The sequence below is a fragment of the Sturnira hondurensis genome, unplaced genomic scaffold, assembly GCF_014824575.4.
Source record: "Sturnira hondurensis isolate 20B ecotype Veracruz unplaced genomic scaffold, ASM1482457v3 Scaffold0011291, whole genome shotgun sequence".
NCBI classification, from domain to species: Eukaryota; Metazoa; Chordata; class Mammalia; order Chiroptera; family Phyllostomidae; genus Sturnira; species Sturnira hondurensis.
This window is the reverse complement of record NW_028083922.1, coordinates 4373374-4398328: the sequence shown is the minus strand read 5'-3', so window position 1 is coordinate 4398328 and position 24955 is coordinate 4373374. Positions and strand designations below refer to the sequence as shown.

The following is a 24955-nucleotide window of genomic DNA, read 5'->3' as shown; positions in this document are numbered from 1 at the left end:
TACCAAAAAATTCAGTCCTGGAAGAAATGTTTTAATGTAGTATTTCAAAATTAATGATGAGCACAATACAAAATTTTTAAATAAAACTAGGATTAGTATAAAATAGCATATATAGTGAGTTGGTTTCCAAATAAGGGAATTTATCTTGATTTTTAATTATTGTTCTTTTGGAATTTTTTTATTCAAGTACAGTTGTCTCCATCTCCCCCCCCCACTCCCCCCTCCCAGCCATCCCCACCTCCCATCCTCAATCCTACTCCTTTTGGCTTTGTGCACGTGTCCTTTATACATGTTGCTGACAACCCTTCCCTCTTCTCTCTCTTCCCCCTCCCACCTCCCCTCTGGTTCCTGTCAGTTTGTTCTTTTTTTGAATGTCTGAAAAATACCGAGTTCAACGTGTCCGTTAACTGTGGATGATTTTGAATGACTTTTGGGATACTCGTTTTTCATTTGCCTACTCATTGGGAGCATTGACTAATGTTAGACTTTCAGAAAGATTGAGGTTTCTTTTTCCCACCTCTCTGTAATAATAATCTTTTGCCATTTTAAAACTCAAGTGACCGTTTCTGTTGGTGTTCGTGTGAGGCTATGACAGCCTGGAGACTATAACCTAGTTTCCGAAAGGAAACTGTAGCAGTGGTAGGTTACCAACAGAGCCTGTCGGCTGGTAAAACAATGTGCCTCACATTATTCTCATCCTCAGTCATAATAGATTCATTGAAAATGATGCTCGTTTTTAGGTTTGTCAAAACAAGCAAGAAATAAATGAAACTATAAATATCCTGCTTTTAATAATTGAAGAAAGAAAGCATGAAATAAAAATATAATTGGGTGAATAATATTCAGAACAATGCGATGTTCAATAACAGTGGAATGCTTAAGTAAATTCTGATATGTCTACATGAAGTAGAGGGCAGTCACACCCAGCTGAGGGTTGGCATGTCCTATAACAAACACTATGTTTTAGATCGGGAACACAGCTCTCTCTTTTCTACACATCAGCAGAAATAGGCGCAGTTTCACATATTTCTTTTCTACGTGTTTTTAACCTGTTAATCAGTTTTCAAAATATAATTGAGGCAGAGGGGAGCCTGTTAGGATTTCCCAGGTTGGAATTAATTTCGCTGCCTGAGTGTTTTAGAAAGTGGGAGCCAGACTCTGGTGAGAGCTGTGAAGCACAGTCACGGACCACATGCCAGACCATTCAAATAATTTGCTTCTCTCTTCAGAGTTACACCAAGGATTGGGAGCAAAGACTGTGAGGGGCGCTGGTGGGTCCGGGGTGGGGTTACATTAATACATGGGTAAGGAGAAACTGCAACCTTGGTGACTCCGTCCTATCGTATATTTCCCACTATGCTAATTCTAAAGCTCTTCTAAGAATCTGTTTTCCATTTTCTACTAGTTTTTATCCTCTCTGTATGCCCTTTTTTATGTAGTTTCAGAAATCTTTTCCTTGAACAGAAAACCACCTTCCTGTGGATGCTAAGTCAGGACATAATTGGTTTTATCTTAATTTCACTAGTATTTGTGTTTGGAAAGAAAGTAGAACTATTGTAAAGGATAAGTGAACCCGTGTTTGTGGTTTAGGACTCTGTAGCTTCATTTTATCAAATGTGAATTTTTCCCTTTGGCCCCTTGCTGTTTTAATTTTTACCGTAACCCTTAATTTAGTTATTGTTTATTCTCAAACATACTTTGCTTCTTAGATCCCAAAGTTCCAATGAAGTAAAAAACTTAAACACTTAAAAACATTTTGAAATATTGTTTGTTAAAAGAGCGTTCAGTCAGAATGTTGTATCAACTATAAAATGCATCGGGATTCTAAAAATCCTGAGTGCTTATTTTGGCATGTAGCTCACTGTGCTTTTCTTTCTTGTCTTTCTTCAGCTGGAATGCTTGCCGATTCTGCTTCGTACTTCTAAGGCTGAAACTCTGAGGAACCCAGCTGGAAAATGCCGTCGGAACGCTGCCTCAGGTCTGCCCTGTGGGATATGTCCCCTTGTGGAGTTGTCAGCCCCAAGGTCTTCCCACTGCACATTCCAGGGCCCAGAGCAGAGCAGGGCTGCAGCACACGTGTGCAGGAGTTCAGCAAAGTGGTCCGAGCGTGTGTGGGTTTCGTGTGGGGGCACCAGGGCTAACTGTTGTACGATGTTCTTACGTCGGACCTCGGCAGATTCCCTCATTCTTAGACCAATACTGCTTTTTCTCTCCTTATTTAAGAAGTTAACCTCCATCGAACAAGAGGTACACTTCTATGAAGGTATAGGATTTAAAATAGAATCAGAAAGCTATGCATGTACATGACTGTCATCCCTTTAAAGCAACCACTGGGGAGTGTAATACATATTCTCAGAATATTCACAGCATTTTCTTTTAATAATTTATTTAACAAATATTTATTGCCCACTCCATTTGGTGCAGAAGATCCAGGAGTGAATAAAACAGGTAAGATTACTGCCCATGTAAAATGTATATTCAATGGGCAAATCACACCAGGCACAATGCAAATATGATCGTGAAAAGTGCTTTGAAGGAAAAGTACAGGATTCGGGGCATGAGGAATTGCCTTGGTGAAGAACCAAGAGCCCTCGAACCTGAGATCTGCAGGAGGGGATGACGTGGGGAAGTGCCCAGGGCAGAAGCATCCTCCCACTGAGGGGTGGGCAGTTAGAAATTGCAGGGCATTCCTTCGAGTGTTCTCAGTGGAGGCAGGTCTACATTTTTTGACGAAACAGTCATAGGATTTTTAGGGCAGAGGGTAAGAGAGGCGATAAACCTATAAATACCTTCTTTATAAAAATATTAAGAATGGGTATGTCTGTGAAATGGTAAGACCAGCTTTCTTGCACAGCCCTGAAGCTGTTAGAGATAACGAGCCCCCCCGGTGTGTTCAGAAACAGACGCGTGGCTGCGGGCAGTGCAGTGCGGTGCCTCTGCACCCTCCCAGTGGGTCTTGCTCTAGATCAGTGATTCTCCAGGGGGATGAATTTGCCCTCAGGGTACATTGTACATTATCTGGCAACATTTTTGGTTGTCACTGGGGTTGGGGGTGCTAAATACCTTGAAATGCCTGGGACAGCCTTCCCCCTCTCCTATAGCCAAAAAAAAAAAAGGATCTAAATAAGTTGATTTCACTGTCAGGAGAAGTCCTGCTGTAGATCTGGCCTCCAGCCAGCGCAGCACATAGAGACGGTGGTATCTGTCTGCCAGCACCTCAGCCAAGTGCTTTATTTTTGCCTACCAGGATCCACATGCGTTCTTCTGAAAGTGGCTTTTACTTTAAATCTGCCATCTCTGTTTTGGCTGGTCAAGCCCCACTGCTGTCTCTCCTGCACAGCACCATCACCTCCACAGTGGCCTTTCCACCTCTGCTCTGACGCAGAGGCCTCCTGTCCCCGCCTCCCAGTGTCGCCTGTGTCCTGTGGACCTGTTACATCTCCCTCGCCCTGAAGGGGGAGAGATGTTCACCTCCTGACTTCATGAGACCTGCCCTACTGAGGCATCACTTCTCTTGTAGCCCTGTCAAGTGGTGGCATTGTCATTTTCTCACATCCTGTGTAGCTGAGGGCTGGGTAGAGAGGTTGTTGTCACCTGGGGACACCGTTTTCCTTTGAGATGACAAGTTCACAAACTGGTTGTTTGAGAAAGCAACAACGGAGACTTGCTTCTGAAGACGGTGCTCTTCAACCCTCTCACCCCCCTCTCCTCTCCACTGCCGTGTGGGTCATTTCCCGTCATTCACGGAGCAGCCATGCCTGGCTTTCAGTCTTTTTCTTCATGACAAGTCCTTTACGCCTTCCCAGTGCCCTCATTGTTTGCCTGGAGGGTCTGCCCACCTTCATGGCCTTGGATCTTCAACCTGCTTATGTCCAAAGACCTTCTCCCTCCACTGAGCCACCTGCCCCCATGGTCACACCTTGGACCCGGCATCCCCAGTACTTGCTGTACTTCTGAAGCCACTACATCAGCCACTTTTCTTGTACCGGGACCACTTCTCCTTCCAGCGTGCCTGCTTAGCTACCTCCGTCATGGCTGTGACCTCGTTGCAACGTCTCATCTACTGGCTTTGCTACTTTCCACCAATCTGTCGACCCTTGTTTCCCTTCTTATCTAGTTCAGATTCTGTCGCTCTTTTAATCCTTGATTTCTCTTGCTCCCTGCATTTTTTGATGCTTTTGCCTGACAAAATCTCAACTTGGATGAACCCCACTATCCATGTTTTCACTCCTTTGTGGTCCAGTGGAAATTGGTTCCACTAAATCTTTAAGCCCCAAATGCCCATAGTTTTAGTATGTTTCTGGTCCATTTATACCCTCTCTCCTGATACTCAGAGGGCAGTCTTCCCCACAGCTGAGCCCAGCCCTGCTTGTGTGTTTTGAGTCCTGTCTTCCTTATCTTCTTAGCAACCTTTGACTGTGGATTGTCTCTCAACTGTGTTTGGGACACACAGTTGTGCTTCTGCCAGCCTCTCTATGGAGATGAGGCTCAGACTTACACCGCCATCCAAGACCTTTTTCTGAGCTCAGATTCTACACCATGCCCTCCCTTGTCCTCTGGGTCACCACCATTAACCTTCTGTGTAAGGACATGCTCCCTCCCACCATGGGATTATAGGCCTTCCTGTTCCCCTGCCTAGAAAACTCTTTTCTCTTCTGTTTGCTGCAGCCTTCGATGCCAGCCAAACCTCAGGGAGACCAAGTTATTTGATTGATGTGTAACTGCTTCGCTAAACGGAAGGTTCCCGAGGAGTGCTGCCCCGAGTTTGGGTTGGTCACCACTTACCTGCAGACCCTGGTAGGGCACCTGGCCCGGGACGAGCAAATGTTTCTTGAGTAAATGACTGAAGGAAGGAATGAAACAAAACTGTTTATAATTAAGTTCCTTTCTTCGTAGTCTTCTTATTTCTTAATCATTCTGTCAGCATATTATGTCTTCTTTGCTTATTATTGCAACAATTGCTATTGTTAGCATTTACTTTAAAATTTTACAAATTATAAGTTGTTCTATAAAAATGGAGTTAAAGGATGAGGTCTTTTAAAAGCCTGACTACTTTAATAAATAGGGTTGTTTTAATAATGTATTTAACCTGTATACAAATAGTTTTTATTTTGACTGTGGAATTGAAGTCATTAGGATATTCACGTCATAGCTCATCGATGACCAAATTGAGACAATCATGGATCATTCTGGTATGATCAAGTGTCTTCTTTCTTCCACAGCCTATTTAAAAAATGAGGCTCTTTACACTACTTGACTGCTTTTGATACATAAGTGTGTAATACCATGTTGGTGGCCTTACTTGAAAACTACTTGCATATTTGTATATACCTAAATATTAGGTAAACATGATGTAGAAATGGACTTGAACTTTTACATTTGAAATGCAGGATATTTAGAAATGATACAGCTGTTTTGGAATTTAAATCTTGAAAACCGACGGAACACAATAAAAATTTATTGTGTGAAAATGAGACTCTGGGATTTCTCTGATCAAAAATGATAACTCTGGGAACTTGAAGTGGTGATTTGCACTAGAGCGGTGCTTCCCTGTGAGGGGCGGCTACCATGTCATGGACGTCATGCTCTGCATTTGATTTCTTAGTTTCTGCCGGCAATTTCAGAATGAAAATGAAAGACTTGAAGCCATGAATAGCCCTGTTCCCTAAGACATCATTGATTTATCTCCCTGTCACTGGATGCTGACATATGGCCAGCCAACTGGTTGCTCCCTGGCATCACTAAAAACCAATTTGCTGCTCAGGGAGTCCGGAGCTCCCCGCGCCGTTCCCAGAGCCTGGGCCCTGTGCGGTATGTGCGCGGCAGGCCGTGCTCATCGGCAGCCTGGCAGGGCGCCCGATGCTCTTGGAGAGTTCAGCTGGAAAGAAGTGAAGGACTCGTCTCCCAGGAACATGTACACTGTCAAACAGACCACAGTTCAACCGTATTTATAATTTGAAAATTTCAAGGAGTCACTTATTTTTAAAGGCAAAAGGAACAGGTAGAAGGAAATTTAGCTACAGAGGTTATTTAACCTAGTATATCCAAAATATTAACATTTCAATGTGTAATCAATACAGAAGCATTGATGAGCTCTTTGGCAGTCTTTTTTTCATCCTGCGTCTGGCATCCGGTGTGCCCTTTGGCCGGCAGTCACAGTGCAGCGGCTGTTGTATTGGACTGTGTGGTTCTGGGGACGCCCTCCGAGGACAGGCTATGGGTCTTGCCTTGGGGAGGCCAGTCCCCTCTGCACTCACCTGTGACTTTTGAAGTGGCAGCATTACTTTCATGGAATACCTTCCCCCATTTTAGGATGACCTGCAAATTGGTATACCCTTGAGCAATAGGCCTCATGTTTTATTCTTTTTCAGTAATTTAGGAAGTTGTAGGATTATGACTTTCCTTTCTTCTTTGTTCCCCGAATAATGGTGGGACATTGTTCCAAGTTGGGAGGTTTGGTGTGCTAATCTGGTATGAATTACAGGTCCTGAGGGAGCCATTTGCCAACATGTACTTGCTCCCTGTCTTAATGGAGACGCGGACGTCATAGTCTTTGCATTTCCTCCTGGTTTATGGTTACTGACCTCAAACAGGCCTGCTGCCTTCCAGCTCTGTTCTGGGGCCACACATGCCTTCACGTTTAGAGGGTTGAGGTCTTTTGTAGATTTACATCGGAGAGGGAGTGGAAAGTTACTTTCAGACCACAATCATGACTTGTTGATTAGTAGGCCTTTATTTCTTGCCGAAAGTTGCAGTACTTGTTTCTGCTTTTAAGAATTCCTAACATATTGGTTCCAAAATATTTGGAATCTTGCGCCAAGTTTTGCCTTAAATATTTAGCATGTTGTTTCCTTTAAGCTTGAATATTTCAAACCCCACTGAGTGGTCCCGGGCAGTTGGGCAGGATCGTAACTGTTTCAAAACCAAGCCCTTTATTCTTTGGCAAATTTCGGCTTATAGCTTTTTTCTCCCTGGCAAGGTTTATTTTCTGTCAGTTCATATCTGAAACTCAAACACTGGTTCAGTCTTGATAAAAGGACACAAATTGTGGCACTATATTTGGAAAATGAGTAAGGAACTATTGTAAGGTAATTATTTAAATATATTCTCTTCCACTACAAATGAAATTTCAAAATACATTTATTAAAGTCTTTAAAGTGATATTAAAAGGGAGGAAAATTATGGGAGTTTCAAATACATTTTTTTAAATGTTTTATTTATTTATCTTTAGAGGGGAAGGGAAGGAGAGAGGAAGAGAAACATCAATGTATGGTTGCTTCTCGTGCATCCCCTGCTGGGAACTGGCCCCTGCTGGGAACTGGCCTGCAACCCAGGCATGTGCCCTGACTGGGAATCGAACCGTGATCATCTGGTTTACAGGCCCACGCTCAATCCACTGAGCTACACCAGCCAGGGCTCAAATACATTTTTTAAGGTTATAAAAAAAATCTACTCTCTATTCTAAAACTTAGACTAAGCTACAGTGCAGAGATAAGTGTTTAAATCATAATTTCAAACACTTCTTACCATTATGTCATGTAAATATGTTCATGTATAATATTGTTAAAAGGAAACTTTGATTTTGAGGTTAAGTATACATAGTATAAATATAAAATTGTTAGGGACCTTGTGAACTTTTTACTTACCATCATAGATTTTTGACATCCTTTTTACAGATTATTACTTTTTTTTGCTTTGTCTTTTCTGTTTGTTTTTTAAGCAGAAGGATAATAATTTGCATTACTGTGTTCTTGATGCTAGGTTCTCAAAATGCCTAATGTCGGACCTTTAGTTTTCTATTCTGTAAAGTAGAGATAATGACAGTACTTGGCTCATAGGGTTATTATGAATATTAAGTGAATTAATAATAATGTATCACTAAGAATAATTCATGGACCATAGCAAGGCCTTTGAGTTTATAAAATACATAAAAAATTTTTAGAGGTGGGGAAATTTTTCAAAAACTATTTTAAAGCTGATACAATATTTCTGTTACTATTTTATGCCTTTGTGTCTTTAATTGAGCCAGGCTAATTAATCTCCATTTTAGTCTTTGCATAGAAATTTTTGGTAAAAAGTTACTTACCCTTCTGAATGCAGTTTTCAGTTGCTGATTTAAAGTCTGCTGATAGACTCCGTGACAGTAACCATTTCTAAACCTACTGCTGCGTTTCAACTGAAAATAATCCTCCCACCTTCCCGCGAGAACTTCCTATATCATCACCTCCTGTCAAGTGTTTTTTTCTTTCAATAGTTCTGACGTTTCTGAGGCTCCCCAGTCAGAAATGTCCAATATAGCTCGCTGGTACACTCTGGCATTTCAGAGGAAGCATTGGCTTCACGTTAAGGAGGTGTAATTTGTGCTGAATTGTAATTTACCAGCCAGCTGGCACCACAGGCCGGGCAGAGCCCTGTCAAATAAATTAACCATGCAGTCTAGGCCAGTGTTTCCTCCCTAACTCCCCTGAGTGCCTCTTTCACACTCAGAGGGAGGGATTGGACGCAAGAGTGGTCAGGATAGGAGAGACGGTGTCCAGTCATCGCATGGTATCTTTACTCAGCTTGATGAAGAGTCCACAGACCTGGAACGGGGGTTGATGGCCCTTATTCTTGACCTGGGCATAATTTATCACTGGTGCAGCTCACCCCTCTTAGTGCAGTGCCAGCTCTGAGAGTTTAGCTCACTGGAGAGATTTCCACACATCAGAGCTGTAATTGTTCATAGCTGTCTACATAGGCAGTTTGCATTTTGTGCTATGGCATTACTATGACATTGTTATAGGAAGATCTGAGGTTTCCCCTAGGGGTTTTGAAAGGACATGGGAAGAATATTTTCAAATGGGGTAGGGAATGAAGAAGCTTCACAATGGCTAAATTTAGCAACTTCAAAAAAAGAATAGGAAATAAAATCGTGAGGTCATTCATAAATTTAGTGCAATGATCACATATAGACACTGATGGCTGAAATTGCAGGTATATTTTACTTTCAGGCTTAAATACTTTTCACTTACAATGGCATTTCTTTTGATGTTCATAATTTTCTACGTTTAATGGTAAGCAGCAATGGTTTAATTAATAGCTTTTCACATGGAATGGTCACTGGCAGCCCTTAGTTTCTCTAACCAACATTTGCTCATTTCTGTTTTATTTATGAAAAGAGGATTGTGTGCTGTGGGGGACCGGCAAGCTGCCTGAATCTGTGCTGGGTCAGGCAGGTCCTGTGGATTCTGTGCCGGAGCAGTGCACGGCTATGGTCATGTTCTGAGCTTGTGTCATCCCCACACATGAGTCAGAGCTGGAGATGGAAGTGGAGCGTTTGGGAGGGGGTCATGGAGGAGACAGAGTCACACACAGACGTGCACAATTCAGATGCACTTTCAGCTAGAGCTGTGCATGTACCGAGGGGCTGAGAAGCAGAGGCTCGCAGACCCACAGGCTTGGACCAGGGCACAGACACGTGGACACAACCACAAACAAATTCAGAAAGAGAAGCACTAGTAGGAAAGCAAAAGGACCCTGAAGGGATGAGGAAAAGAGAAGTCTAGAAAAGGAGAGCAGAGCACAGTGGAGAGAAAGAAAGTGGGGGAGTATGGAGACCCTGCGCCTGTAGTGTGCTGGAGCCCACATTCCCTAAGTTGGGGAGAGGGAGTGAGGGAGCCTGGGGCAGCAAGTGGGGCGGGGGCACACGAAAGCTGACTTGATTGCTCTTGTTCACAGTATTCAAGAAATGCTGACAGGCCAGAGGCTCTGCCACTCGGAATCCCACAATGACAGCGTCCTGGCGGCACTGAATCAACAGAGGAGTGACGGCATCCTCTGCGACGTCACCCTGATTGCTGAAGAACAGAAGTTCCATGCTCACAAGGCAGTCCTGGCGGCCTGCAGTGACTACTTTCGGGTAAGTCAAGGTTGTTTGTTTCCCTTAAGATGTCAGTTCAACAGAGGATGATAAACTTTCCTGAAGGGTCATGCAACTTTCAGCCAATTAGAAGATAGTTCCCAGAGTTGGGAATGTTGGGGCCTTCCCTGGGCGGAATGAGTTGGGGGCCTGTTGGGAATTCTGTCTCACCTAAACACCTTCCTTCCAGTGGGACCTCTAGACCTCTCCATTGTGTCTGAGTTGAGGGACATTTGACATTTGACTACCATAAAAAAGGGTGGCATTATAGTACTTCTTAATGGGGGTATGGGCCGGGGGTAGGCCTTCCTTCCTACCCTCCTTTCTTCCTTCCTTGATTTGAGAGAGAGAGAGACAGACATTGATTTGTTGTTCCACTTATTTATGCATTCATCGGTTGCTTCTTGTATGTGCCCTGACCTGGGATCAAACCTGTAACCTTCATATATCAGGACACACTTTAACCAACTGAGCTACCTGGCCAGGGCCTCAATGTTTCTAGATTCAGGATAAGAAGGACAATCTGAAAACAATTTATTAAAATAAACAAAGTCTCTGAAGATATGGGGTGTTTCTGATTTTTAACTTTCTATGCATGTTCTTGTCTTACTGCTTTCCAACCACCTGCTATAGGGACAGAGACACAGTGGGCCCCACGGGCCTTTCTGGTTGACACACGTGTGTGCGTGTTGTCTTGTTTGCTGGAACTTTGGAGGCGGATTCCTAGTGACTCATGAAATGTAATAACGTGTTGTTTTTTGGAAGATGAATGTGTACAGTATGGTGGTAGCTGGTTAAATGCCATTTAGTTAGTACTTCCTGTGATCCAGGTGGTGTAAAAGGATTGCATATACACATCTCACTTGCTGCTCATAGCCACCGGCTTCACAAACACATACATGTACTATACAAATCAACACTTTACGTATATGGAAACTGACTCTTAGAACTGGAGTAATTCGAGGTAACTTCGGGTTGAGTAATAAGTGACACGGTTCCTAGGTGGCAGATCTGCCATTCAAATCCATGCCTGACTCTAACTAATGTGCTTTTCTACATCTCACATGGACAGTCATTAACCAGAATATTTTGAAATACTAATTTTTGAATATACATTGTTTAATTCTTAATTTTCTTTTCAATGTTATATTGCTTACTACTTTCAAAACACAGCAGCATACAATTTCTATATAAATAAGAATATATATACAATGGTGAACTTGAAAAATTTTTTTTTTTACAAAAGTCTCAAAATGGTACAGCAACCAGCTTAGGCCCATGGGCAATTTGTTGGGTTGATTTGATGATTAAGAGACAATATCAGCTGCACCCAGTTGCAAACCAGCAGCTAAAGTGAATTGTCAAAGATGCCAAATCATAGAAGGAAGACTTTTAGAAAAGTGTTTTAAATGTGATGAAACCTAGTAATGAAGAGGAAAAAGAGGTGATTACTTAAAATGTCTATCTAGAGCAAAAGGTAGGAATTTAATTCTAAACTTCAGAAATGAAGTAGAATATGTGAAAAGTGACCTTAAGTTGCATTCGTGTAACGATACATTTCATACACTCTCAAACTGTTGGGCATTAACCTTCGAGAAAGGTTATGTTACTCAGAGGGTGTTTCAAATAATACACTCTGGGTTGTTCTGTATAGCATGCGCATGTTCCACGGTACGAGGTTTGTCTTCCTGCACACCATAGTAGAACCCTCTTGGTGCTTAGCTCCTTTCCTCTTCAGTCTCTCCTGATTGGGTTTTTAATTTAATTTGGGGAAAGGGTTTGACATTGTGCACGTGTGCATGTGAGCAAGTGCATGTGTGTGAGTGCAAGAAAGGCATTTAATAGTGTTCGTTGCTACTCCCTGTCTTTCACCACGATGCCCTGGCTACTCTGGCGGGTTAGACACAGCGTGCCTCCTCATAGTACCGATGCCATAATGCCTATGGAGAGGGCGTTAGTAGTCTGCAGATACGGCAAGTAAAGTGCAATGATCTCGAATAACCTGCCCAAGGACTGCCAGATATTAAGGAGAAGAGCTGATCTTCTCACACAGTGTGGCATCTCCTTGAGTACCAGGTGTGCCCTCTGCCCTTAACCACAGTTCCTGCTGGATTCATGCAGTTTATTCAATTTCATCACCTGTTCGTGAGGTGAAAACTAAGTGACTTGTATATTGATTGTTCAGATTGATAAACCAAAGACAAAGTTGGAATGGTTGGTGCTTCTCTTGTAGCCACTGTGCTAAATGCTAGAGTTAAGTACTTAACCAGACATAGGCTGAGCCTTGTACTATGTATCATTTGCTAGCTTTGTTGTATACCAAACCACTTCAAAATTTAGCAGCTGGTAATTGCCCTGGTCTGCTAGCGCCACTGATTTACGCTGGATTCATTCTCACCATTGGTGGTTAATGGAGAGTTGACTGGAGGCTCTTGGTCTAAGTTTGCCTCGTTCACATATCTGCTGGTTGGCACGCTCTTGGCTGGGGTGGTAGGGGACACTGGTATGTATTTCTCATGAACAGGATAGCTTAGGCTTTTTCACATGACGAGACTCATGGGAAGAGGGCAGGACTCAGTGCACAGGTGCGTTCAAGCTTCCACTAGCATCGGGTTTACTGATGTCCCATTCATCAATCAAGTCACAGGGCCAAGCTCGGAGTCAGTGTGTAAGAAGGCATATGAAAAGCTATAAGTGCGAAAAAGGGGACGATGAATCCGTGGCCATATTTGCCGCATACCACTGTCAAGAGTTGTCAAGGATCTGTGATTTACCTGACCAGCAAGGCAGAACATGTATCACGGTGGCACAGATGCTGGTAGAGACATAGAGACATAAGACTCCCAGATCAGAGACAAAGGACAGTTCATTCCTCCTAACAACAGCAGTGTGTGAATCTGAGCTTAATCATACCTCTTCCCAGAGCCCCAGTTCGAGGGGTGATGTGAGGAAGGCTGGTTGCATTACAGGAGAGGATCACTGAGCTTAGGGAACCAAAATCTTTTACAATTGGTAGGAAATATGTCTGTCCTTTGCTCTGGAGCAGCGATTTTCAACTGGTGTGCTGCAAAAAAATTTGAAACTTGCAATATCTGAGTATTTAACTGGGGGCATTGACCTCTTTTCCCATAGACTGTCAAATAAAAAAAAATGACAACAGCCAACACAACAATAAGTGTCTGGTGTGAATGAATCAAAATTATACCTTTATTTTTGTCAGATTAGTAAAAATCTGTTTTTTGGTATGCAGCAGAATTTTAGTTCTTAGTTGTGTGCTCTGAGGTGACAGAGGTTGAAAATCACTGCTCTAGGAAGAGACATTATTACATTGGATGGTAAGCAAAGAGATGCTGTATCTTACACGATTGTAAGCAGAACCGCCTTTTGGTCCAAAGGGAGATACCCCTCTGCCATTCAGAGCTGTTTGCTATAGAAACACCCTTGAAAAGAGAGTTCAGAACAAAGGACAGTTGGTGCCTCACTCATAACACATGCGGAAATGCGAGAGACCCACGGAGGGTTGTCTCCCAGCAACCACGTGCCCTAACACAACTATGTTTGTCTTCCTTGCCTCCTCTGCACTACCACACTGCAGGATCTGGAAGCAGAACCCTGCTTTAGTAATTTCTGTATCTTTCACAAGCCTTATGACGTTGCCCCAGGCTTAGTAAGTACTCAATTAATATTTATTAAGTGAAGGAGGCAATGTTTTCTAATTGTCATAGAATTCATGGATATTTCAATTTTTAATATCCTGCATATAAAATGTGCAAATTATTCATGGAATTTTCCTTCTAGTGCAATCTGTTCAAATTAATTAAGTACTTTGATGTAAATAGATTTTTTGTACTTTGTATTCTGATATTTGCCAGATTATTTTGAAGTTAAAGTCATTGTTCTGGTTCAAGAAAGGTGAGACTGCAGAAGTGAAGAGAAAGCCCAGGTTTTGTATTAACTGCTTTTGTACATTGATCTGAGAGTTAGTATCAGTTTTTCTTGATTAAAATATGAATAATGAACAATTAAGGACAAAGTACTGTGACTTCTTGTGTTCACCAGCACTTTAAAAGGCAGGGTGGCCCTGGCTGGTGTGGCTCAGTGGATTGAGTGCCGGCCTGCAAACCAAAGGGTTGCCGGTTTGATTCCCAGTCAGGGCACATGCCTGGGTTTCAGGGCAGGTCTCTAGTAGGGGCTGCATGAGAGGCAACCACACATTGATGTTTCTCTCACTCTTTTTCTCCTTCCCTTTCCATCTCTAAACACAAGTAAATAAAATCTTTAAAAATATAAATGTAAGGAAGGGTGAAAAAAATTCTTCAGCCAAGTGATAAGATTTTTAAAATAATTAAAATCTGCCCTGGCTGGTGTAGCTCAGTGGATTGAGCGTGGGCCTGCCAACCAAAGGATCACGGTTCAATTCCCAGTCAGGGCACATGCCTGCGTTGCAGGCCAGTTCCCAGCTGGGGACTCACGAGAGGCAACCATACATTGATGTTTCTCTCCCTCTCCCCTTCCCCTCTAAAGATAAATAAATAAAATCTTTAAAAAATTATTTAAAATAATTAAAATTAGGCTTAATATCAATGGTGTGGGCAAAATGTGGCATTTGTCAAGTGCTGTAACTGAGTCAGACCAGGGATTTTTTTGTTATGAAAGTATAAAGCAGTGGTGGAAAGAAGGAGGAAGAGCGCTTAAGAGTCAGGTCTGAGTTTGAATACAGCAGCAGACTGTACTTCTGTGTTCACAGTTGTTTCTCACAATCCCCGACAAATAGTGGGTGCTATTCCAATTGATACTGTTGGCTTATTCACCTCCTTTACCATCTATTCTTTGGTCAGAGGCACATCATCTTGCTTCTGTGAACCTATGTTTTTCATTTGTAAATAAATAATCATAATGCAAACCTCAGAATGGCTTGCTATCGAGATTCTAATGAGGTAACCTAAACCGTGCACCTCACACACAGGAGACCTTCAGTAAACATTAGCTGTTTCACTCCTTGCACTAGCTTGCAATTCCTGGTCGTGCTCTGCCAGCTGCTTGTGGGAAAGGGAGAGAGATCATATTTAGGCTCTCCCGGTTACAGACTCATTTACCTTTTGATGGGTCAGAATAACTTTTTGGTTGCATCCTTTATCATGTCTTCATTTTGTGAATATGATACCTCCTTCCTTCTTGCTTGGAATGTTCTAGTAGCCATCTAACTTTTCTCCTCCTTTGGTTTCCCTTTGCAGACCACTGTGCAAATGACTGTGCCATGACTTTCACTGCCCTGCTCAGGTCTCCCAGAGCTCCTCACCCCTTGTAGGGGCTTCAGGAGTGCATGCCCTCCTGCTGTGTCATTATCATGTATCCTCATCTTTGCTCTCCATCTGTTTGTTCCCTGGACATTGTAGCCATGCTGCTCCCTAAACACCTGAGGGCCTTTCCGCTTCTCAGCTTTCCTGATGACTATTGCTTCCACCTGTAACTGCCGAGTCCTTTCTTTGTCTACCCAGTGCATCTACCGAGGTGTGTCACAACCAACAACAGATGTGAAGTCCTTCACAAAGGCCTCATCTTCTGCCATCTCCCTAAATTCATATGAAAGGCCCTCATTTCCTAAATTTAAAAAATGTAGCTTGTTTCTCTCAAGGAATTAAAGATCAAGAAAAATGCAGCCTATGGAACAGGAGAAAATATTTGCAAATGCTATGTTTGATAAGACATCCATATCCAAAATGTATACAAACCCCATAAAATTTAATAGCATAAGAAACCCAATGAACAAATGAGCAGGGAAACAGAATAGACATTTTTCCAAAGAAGACATACATACTGATGGCCAACGGGTACATGAAGAGGTCCTCCACATCACTAGTCATGAGGGAAGTACAAATCAAAACCACAATGAGACATCTCATCACATCTGTTAGAATGGCTACTACGAAAAAGGCAGGTGATAACAGGTATTGACAAGGATGCAGAGAAAAGGAAACCCTTTCACACGTTAGTGGGAATGTAACTTGGTGCAGCCACTATGGAGGTAGGAGTGCATGGAGGTTCCTCAAAAATTAAAAATGAAACTACCATGTGTGATCCAGCAATTCTGCTTCTGAGGATGCATCTGGAAGAAATGAGAAATCAGGAACTCGAAGAGATATCCACACACCCACATTCTTTGCAACATTATTGATGATAGCCAAGACATGGAACAACCTACGTGCTCATCCCTGGATGAATGCATAAAGAAGATGCTGTTGTGCATGTGCGTGTGTTTACATATAATGGAATATTATTTATCCACGAGAAAGAGGGAAGCCCTGCTATTTGCAGTAACAAGAAGGAACCATGAGAGCATTACGCTAAGTGAAATAAGCCAGGTAAAGGAAGACAGACATTGTATGACCTCACTTAGAGAGAAGGAGAGAGTAGAATGGTGATTGCCAAGGGCGGGGAGTGGGTGAAATGGAAAGATGTTGACAAAGGGTACGGATTTCCATTTATAAAATGAATAAGTNCTGTTGTGCATGTGCGTGTGTGTTTACATATAATGGAATATTATTTACCCACGAGAAAGAGGGAAACCCTGCTATTTGCAGTAACAAGAAGGAACCATGAGAGCATTACGCTAAGTGAAATAAGCCAGGTAAAGGAAGACAGACATTGTATGACCTCACTTAGAGAGAAGGAGAGAGTAGAATGGTGATTGCCAAGGGCGGGGAGTGGGTGAAATGGAAAGATGTTGACAAAGGGTACGGATTTCCATTTATAAAATGAATAAGTCCTGAAGAACTAATCTGTAGCAGGGTGACTATAGTTAACAAAATGCTGTATTTTAGACTTGAAAGTTGCAAAAAGAGTAGGTCTTACAAGTTCTTCACACACACACACAAAGTAAAGTGAAGTGAGGAGGTGTTAGCTAACCTTATTGTGGCAGTCATTTTGCAATATATACGTGGATCGAATCATCACGTTGCACACCTTAAACTTACACAGTGTTATGTGTTAACTGTATGTCAGTAAAAACCAGAACAAAATTTAAAAAAGAATTAAAGATTATGTATCAGGTGTTAGAGCTCCTTTCACCAGTAGCTTCTCTGAGAGGGACTGTAACTAGCTCACCGGTGGAGGTGGTTGAACAGAGTGAGTGAGGAGGTACTGAACCAATGGCAGCGGGAGAAATCTGGGGCCTTGTGGTCTGAAATGAGTGTGGGAGGTGGGGGCTAGTCAGCCTCCCGGCCGCCTCCCTCGGAGGGAGGGCAGCCCCTCGGACCCTGGGGACACAAAGGGTGCAGGTCCCCAGTGTGGGCAGTTCTGGGCTGTAGGCCACCCTGCAGCCCCGCAGGCTGTTGTTTAGCATGTGCTGTCTGCATCCTCAATCCCCACGAGTGCCAGCACTTTTGGCCAAGGAAGCAGATGTCTCCACTGTCTAACGTAGCTTCGCATATGTGATGGTAAAGTGATTCAAATATGACATTTTGGAAAGTTAAATATTTGAGCCTCATTTTCCATTAGAGCCTGGTGTGCTCTGCCTATGTAATTTTTAGTTTTGAGAGAAGACAGTAAAGTCATGATAAAAAATTTTGTTTCGTATATTTTTGTAATTACACTCTCCAGTCACTGTTTGACTAAAATTGATTTTAAAAGGCTGTAAAATGATTATGGAGTATATAATTTGAGTTTTAATATTTTCTTTTATTTTTTATTATATTTTATTGATTATGCTGTTACAATTTTCTCCCTTTGCCCCCCTCCACACAGCACCCCCACTCCCTCAGGCAATCCCCACACTATTGTTCACGTCCGTGGGTCGTGTTTGTAAGTTCTCTAGCTACTCCATTTCCTATGCTGCACTTTACATCCCTGTGGCTATTCTGTAACTACCTATTAGTACTTCTTAATGACCTCACCTCTTCACCCATTTCCCTTCAGCCCCCTCCCATATGGCAACCATCAAAACGCTGTCTCTAGTCATGATTCCGTCTTTGTTCTTCTTGTTTTCTTAGTTTGTTTTTGAGATTCAGTTGTTGATAGATATGCATTTATTACTATTTTATTATTCATATTTTTGATCTCCTGTTTCTTAAACAAGTCTCTTTAATATTTCATGTAATAATTAGAATTTTTTAAAAATCCTTACCCAAGGATATATCCATTGATTACAGAGAGAGAGACAAGCGGGTAGAGAGAGGGAGAGAGTAAGAGAGAGAGAGGAACATCAATGCAAGAGAAACATTGTTTGGTTGTCTTCCAAATGTGCCCTGATGGGGGACTGAACCCACAACCTAGGCATGTGCCCTGATGGGATATCAAACTGTGGCCTTTGGTTTATAGGACCATGCTCCAATCAACTGAGCCACACCAGCCAGAGCTAGAAGTAAACTTTTAAAAAAAATTCAATAAGCATTTGTTACATACTTACTCTTTGCTAGACACAGAATGAGTTCTTAGTCCAGTGGGAGATACAGACAAGTGAGCAGATACATACAGTGTAGTGTGACTGGTAGTAGGGGTTTGGGCTTATGGTTAGGGACTTGTTTTTATCCTCTTCCTTTCTCTGGCGTTCTCTGTTAATAAGAACAGTAATAACTACCATGAATTGAGTATTTACTGGGCTACAGGCACTTATTCTATGTGTTCTATGTGTATCAACTCATTTTGTCCTCTAAAATACCTGTAAGTTAGGTATTATTATTATTATTATCATATCAATTTTAAAAATAAAGAAAAGAAGGCCCAAATTTGACTAATTCACACGAGGGGCATAAAGAACATTAAGTAAGAGGTGGTAAAGGCCTGACCTATGCCAGGAGCAGATGGCTGGGCAGAAGAGATAGTGTGTGAGGCCTGGCGTGGGGTGGTAGTTCATCTTTCTGTTGCTACTCTAAGGGCACAGTAGGCAGAATCCACAGGACCTTGCCATGGGTGACAGGTGGTGGAATAACTTAAGAAAGTGAGAGGCTCCTGGCTTTTGTGGATAGGGGAGAGTGGAGTGCTCTCACTCCCCATAGACCTGTGGTTGACGGGTGTTGGGGAAAGAGCAAGGCATTCTGAAAGCGTCTGTGCCATCCCTGTGTGAGCAGGGACGACTTCCGGTGGAACTTCCGGTGAGAGTTTCAAGTTCCCCTTGAGGCACGGAGCCAATGCCTTTTTTCTTTTGTGATCATCGCACCCGCGGCACCACCGCAGTGCCTGGTGCTCCACAGACCTTGGATTCTGCCCCATTCCAGAATTCTGCCCCAATTCTGCCCCGATTCTGCTTGGAACGGCTTCCCGCTGTGCCACATGGCTGGGGCCTCCTCAGCCCTGTCCTCAGGATCCTCCCATCAGAACTCCCATTACAGGTGCTGTCTGGTTAACGCGGAAGTTTGCCTCGTTTCCTAAGAAAGTTTGCCGGAAGGACTTGGAGGTGGTGGCGCCGCTGACTTTAAAACGGAAATGAGATCATCGTTGGGGTGCTGCTGCCTCCTGTTTGGTGGTTTTACAGAGCCCTCATCAACATTTCTGACTCTCGGGAATCATATACATGGAAGACATATTGTGTTTATCGCAGGAAAGATAAACAGCAACATAACATTGACAGTCACTTTGCTTCCAGCCGCCAAGCCGGCAGCCCCTGCCTTTCTTCCTGGCCTGCTGCTCCGCCTCCATCAATTCTGTGAGCCCCCAGCCAATATGCTTCCAGGAAGGCTTCAAAAATGAAACTAGGAATGAAAATGAATGTCTTTCTAAACCATCAGGTGCTATTTGAATATTAAAGGACTTTTAATGGTTCTTGTCTCTCATTCAGTGTCCCTTGTCACGGTGGTCTCCTGGGCGTGGGGCTGGGGTTAGGGTTCACTCATTGGATCTCCAGGGATGTTGTCACAGTCTGATGATTACAGTCCTCAAAAAAGGACATTCTGGCTGGCAGTAACTTACAACTAACCTCCTTTTCAGAAAAAAAAAGAGTAATAATAATAGCAAAATCACCCCCAAGTTCTTAATACATGTAGTGATTATTTTTAGTTTATCTTTTTGGTGTTGTGGTAGCAGTATAAATATCTACCACTGCCCTACATAGCAGAGCATTACTCTGAAGTTATCGGTGCATGAATGTCACCAAACTGTAATCCCATGGTGTTCAATAATTTTCCTAGTGGATCTTACACTGGCCTGTCCTGTGATTAGTCGCTTTGCTTGAGGCCGGGCAGGCACCGCTGAGTTCTGTGGCTCCTGGGTGTTTATGCTGACACAGCAGCATTGCTGACTCTTGCATATTTGTTTTTTTTTTTAATATTTTATTTATTTATCTTTTTAGAGGGGAAGGGAAGGAGGGGGAAGAGAAACATCAATGTATGGTTGCTTCTCGTGCATCCCCTGCTGGGAACTGGCCCCTGCCGGGAATTGGCCTGCAACCCAGGAATGTGCCCTGACTGGGAATCGAACCTCGATCATCTGGTTCAAAGGCCTGCGCTCAGTCCACTGAGCTACACCAGCCAGGGCTTTGACTCTTGCATATTTGCATGCTGCTGTGTCCTTTCCTAACATCTGCATTTCATGTGTCAATCACAGGGGTGTCACGGTATCGTTCTTATAGTGTATGCAAATTATTTAGGCATTATATGGTAAACTGATCATTGCTTTTCATCAAGTGAATTCTTATTTTAACATTCAGTTTTATAAAACCTGTTTGTAGAAATAATTAAAAAGTAGAGCAGTGTCTGTAGGAATAAAGAGTATGAGGGAATAAGCTTTAATAGGCTTTGAAATATATACAAATATCCATCAGTGCTACCTGGGCCTATGCACCAGCGCCAGTCCGCAAAGTGCTGTTAACTGTCCACACAGGTGAGCTGCCGCATGTAAGTCGGCCGTATAATGAAACACAGCTGGTTCCACTGGCATGTTTTCACAAGAAGCCTCTCCCGGAGAAGAAGGCAGTGAGTTCATTTGTGTTCTGGTAGTGATTTCTTACCTTGTCTCCAATGGACAAGAAGCAGCTTGAAGACAGCCTGCATTGAGCACTGGTACAGGTAATACCAATGTATCTGTACCCACCATTCCGGTTTTATTTTCATTTTTTATCCAGCTTCACTGAAATATAATTGACATGTAACATTAATGTTGAAATTAAATGAGATAATGTGTCAGGTATAAACTGAGGTTCTGAAACGTGCTATTTGCTAAATTGATAGTCTAGAATATTGGTGGTGGTCTTTATGTTCTAAAAACAGGAGAGCAGAGTTTTGGCTTTTCAAATAAAATTCTATCAGGAAACAACAATGTTTTAGGCTACTTGGCAAGAACAATTTTTGCCAATTTGTCTGTGTTTTAGATTTCAGTATTTATTTCATTTTGAAATTATTTTTCCTAAGGCTGTACTTTAGAGATATAAATCTTTAATATTTTGAATGTGCTACAAGCTCTCCAGGCACCCCAAATTCTCTTCGCTGTTAGTTTTTTAGGATTTACTGGGCACACCATTGCCTCCTCTATAATTGACAATCCAGGATTGTAAGTGTAACTTTGAATGTTTGGAGAGTTGCTCATGGAACTAAAAAGAGTGCAGGTGAGATGTGCCTTGGCTCTGTACTCTCTGAAATGGGAATCTGTATGCGTTCAGTTGTGTGTGCCAGCCTCCTGTTTTGAACAAGTTCTGTTTCCCAATTTAATTCCCTGTTTGACGGGACTGGGATGGGCTCTGATGGACAGCAGAAAGGAAGGCGGTGTCGACTTTCTGTTCACACCAGCCTACCACGGCCTGCCATTGTATGCTTTCATGGTTAGGAGTGGTTTTAAACATATGCAAGGGACTCCTTGACCTGAAACCTCGTGTCTTAGCAATGGATACAGAGGTTAGAGGCCTGGAGTAATTCCCATGCCTTTCGAAAGAGTTTTGAGGCTGGCCCTGCGAGGGGTGCTGTCTGTCAGAGGGCCTCACACGGAAGCTGCTGTGTCTCCCTGCAGCCCACAGCAGGTGAGGACTTCTGTTCAGCATCATCCAGAGGAAGGTAGGAAACGCAAGCAGACGTGACCCACACAAGCTACTCTAGACTTTGGGGAGAGAAAAGGATTAGGCACTAGTTTAAAAAAAAGTGAGCGCATAGGAAAATAGTTATAGGACACGGTGTATCATGCTCCTGGCTCATTAATCGGTTAACATCATGCTGTATATTATATTTGGGTTCTGATGTTGAAAAAATTCAAACCTTAAACTTTGCCACTTAGAGAAGGATATAGCACTTTTGTTTTATACTGAATAGAGGTGACCTAGAAAAATAAAAGGTACATTACTTTATACCTCATAAGAAGCCCCTCTTTCCCCCTTTTTCTTCTCCTAAGCAGCAAAAGAGTCACTAGTTTCATTCACTCTTTGGGCAGCAAATGAGAAGTTTGGAATTCGGGGCTACTCTTCTTCACTGAAGATTTTTCAGCAGGGCAAAGCAAGTATTTGTAAATGTGTGGAAGTATTTTCTGGACCTTAACTCTTACACCTGGTGTTTGCTGAGTCAGCTTGTCACAAGATCCTCCTTCTAGTGGGTATTGTAGAGGTTCCCTGTGGAGACTGTGTCAGGGACACCCTGGGACACTGTGTTTATCATATGTGCCATGGTTGTATCGCTGGGGTGGCTGTCTCTTGTCTAGCCAGGTTCGCATTAGATTTCATGAGGTCAGCATCTGAGGCCTTACAGTGCAGTGTTTGTTTTTTAGATGGTGGACGTCTTCTTCTTTGAATGCTGCAAGAGGTGGTTGCTGAAAATCATCTACACTGTATCTTCATATTGTAGACAAAAGTCAGTTTTAAGAAGCTTTATGGTAAATTGCCTATGAAAAACAGTGAATTATGTCTTAATAGTTGAAATGAGAGACACTTTCTAATAGTGATAATTATTCATTACTCATCACAAAGATATGTGTGGTGGGAGCACATCTCAAAGCTGTAATTGAAAACGTCTGTGTCTTTTTACATAATGAGTTTTAAAAGTCACTTTAAAAGGGATTTTACAAAAATGTTGAATTTCTTTGCTAGAAACTTTAAAAACTATAAACTCTTCTGAAATCCCAACTTCTATATATATATTGAAGTATACAATATATATAGATATATTTTTCAGAGCAGTCTTTTAGCTTGAGTTAAAATTAATCATCAGGATCATTACAGACTGATCCTTTAGTTATATAAATATTAGAATAAAATTATTTGAAACTTCTTAGTGGAAAAGAATATTAATAGTACAAGGACTGGCCAGGAAAATGAACATATCCTTTACTAAGGAAATAATGATTGTTATTTAAGCTTCAAACTCTAAACATCGAAGGCAAGATAAATGGTCGTTCATTCAACTTCTATATTTGTTCACCAGCTGCAGCACTCTGTGTTCACATCCGTATCTTCATTTAATCCCCTAATAACCTTCTGATGTAGATACTACAACCGTGTTACAGATGTGGAAACTGAGCCTGCTCAGTGTGGAGTGATTTAACATCGCACAGCTGCTGATGCCAGAATCCAGTCCCAGCCTAGGTCCACATGCCTCCAAGTCCCTTAAATTTTCCATGACACTAAGTGGTGTGGACTCAGAGAACTTTCTGTTTCAGATTGCCATTAGCTATGAGCATTGTGGTAGGCAGACTAATGGCCCCAAAGATGTCCACATGCTAATCCCTGGAGCATGTTCCTTTGCGTAGCAAAGGGTCACTAGTGATGCAAAGTGGTTAAGGACCTCGGGTGTGAGATCAGCATGGATTATACAGGTAAGCCAAAGTGATCAGAAGTGGGAATCGAGAGTCAGAGAAGGAGGCGTGATGGTGGAAGCACTGGTGGAATGATGGGATTGCTAGCTTTGAAGGAGAGGCCATGAACCAAGGAATGGTATAGCCTTTAAAAGCTGCAAAGGGCAAGGAAACATTTTTTAGAGCCCCCACAAGGACCATCGCCCTGCTGACACCTTGCTGTTAGCCCAAGGAAACCCATTTTGAATTTCTGACCTACAGAACTGTTAGATAATCAATGTGTGTTCATTTAAGCCACTAAGAGACTAAGTTGGCGGTAATATATCACAGCAGCAATATAAAACTCACATTGACCTCTTTTTAAAATTAAATTTGTCAGGGCAACACTGGTCAGTAGGATCATGTGGGTTTCGAGTGTACATCTCTGTGATACGTGATCTGTGTGTGGCATTGTACGCCCATCACCTGAAGTAATGGTAGGTGAGTGAACCTTTTCTTGATGTTTTTTTGTGAATTTTCAGATGTGGTTTCACTTACTATCATTTCTGTAACCTTGACCTCATAGGTGCCACCTGATCATGTTGGGAAATGAGACCTGATCACAGGTCTCAGATTTGAAGAGCAATGGAGCTATTATAGGGACCATGATATAAGAAGCAATTGGGTTTCTTTATCTCAAAGCAAAATATCCAAAGAATCAGATGGATTTGACATATTGGTATAGAAAACTTAATTGTCATTATGGTTATGGTTATTATTTTTCGTTGATCCTTCCTCAGCACCATAATTCAAAAGGAGCTCCTTTTGAATGTTCCCCTGTGCCTTGTCAATGACCAGAGACCACTGTGCCCTCAAGTGGTATGTGGCGATTGAATTCTGTAACCGCACAGCAGAAATCCCATGACATGTAATTTTGCGAGAAAAGGATACTTATCCCATTCTTTAAATAAGTGAAATGTCGTAAGTACTCTTAGAGTAAACTTGACATTTTCTTGTGGGGAATAGCGTTCCTGGTACTTTATGAGAAAAACACTTGTGAAGTCGAGTGTTGTAGTAGCAGACACAGATTTCAGTAGTCAGTGGATCGCAGGAGTTTGGTTATCACTACACACACTGAACTAGTGTTACATGATTTTTTTTGTTAGAAATTGCTTTCTCTTGTTAATTTGCTACGTTTTCTTAGGAAAATTAGTAGTTGTGCCCTGATTTCTTTGTTTGTAAACTGGGGATAATACTACCTGCTTTGTAATCTCACTTAAAAATCTACTGCACTGGCCAAGTAGCTCAGTTGGTCAGGGCATCGCCCCGATATATCAAGGTTGTGTGTTTGGTCCCTGGTCAGGGCACACAAGAAGCGAT

General features: G+C 42.3%; 1 protein-coding gene across 3 annotated transcripts in view; it reads left to right on the top strand.

Annotated features, from left to right (window-relative positions):
• KLHL32 (kelch like family member 32) overlaps positions 1 to 24955 on the top strand; it is a 188341-nt gene that overhangs the window by 32338 nt on the left and 131048 nt on the right. For all 3 annotated transcript variants that reach the window (XR_005068474.1, XM_037059738.1, XM_037059737.1), the window contains exons 2-3: positions 1891 to 1978; positions 9718 to 9898. Coding sequence is in view for 2 of the 3 variants with exons in the window: in XM_037059738.1 (XP_036915633.1) it covers positions 1956 to 1978; positions 9718 to 9898 (204 nt within the window). In the remaining variant the exon portion in view is untranslated. The remainder of the gene's footprint in view (positions 1 to 1890; positions 1979 to 9717; positions 9899 to 24955) is intronic.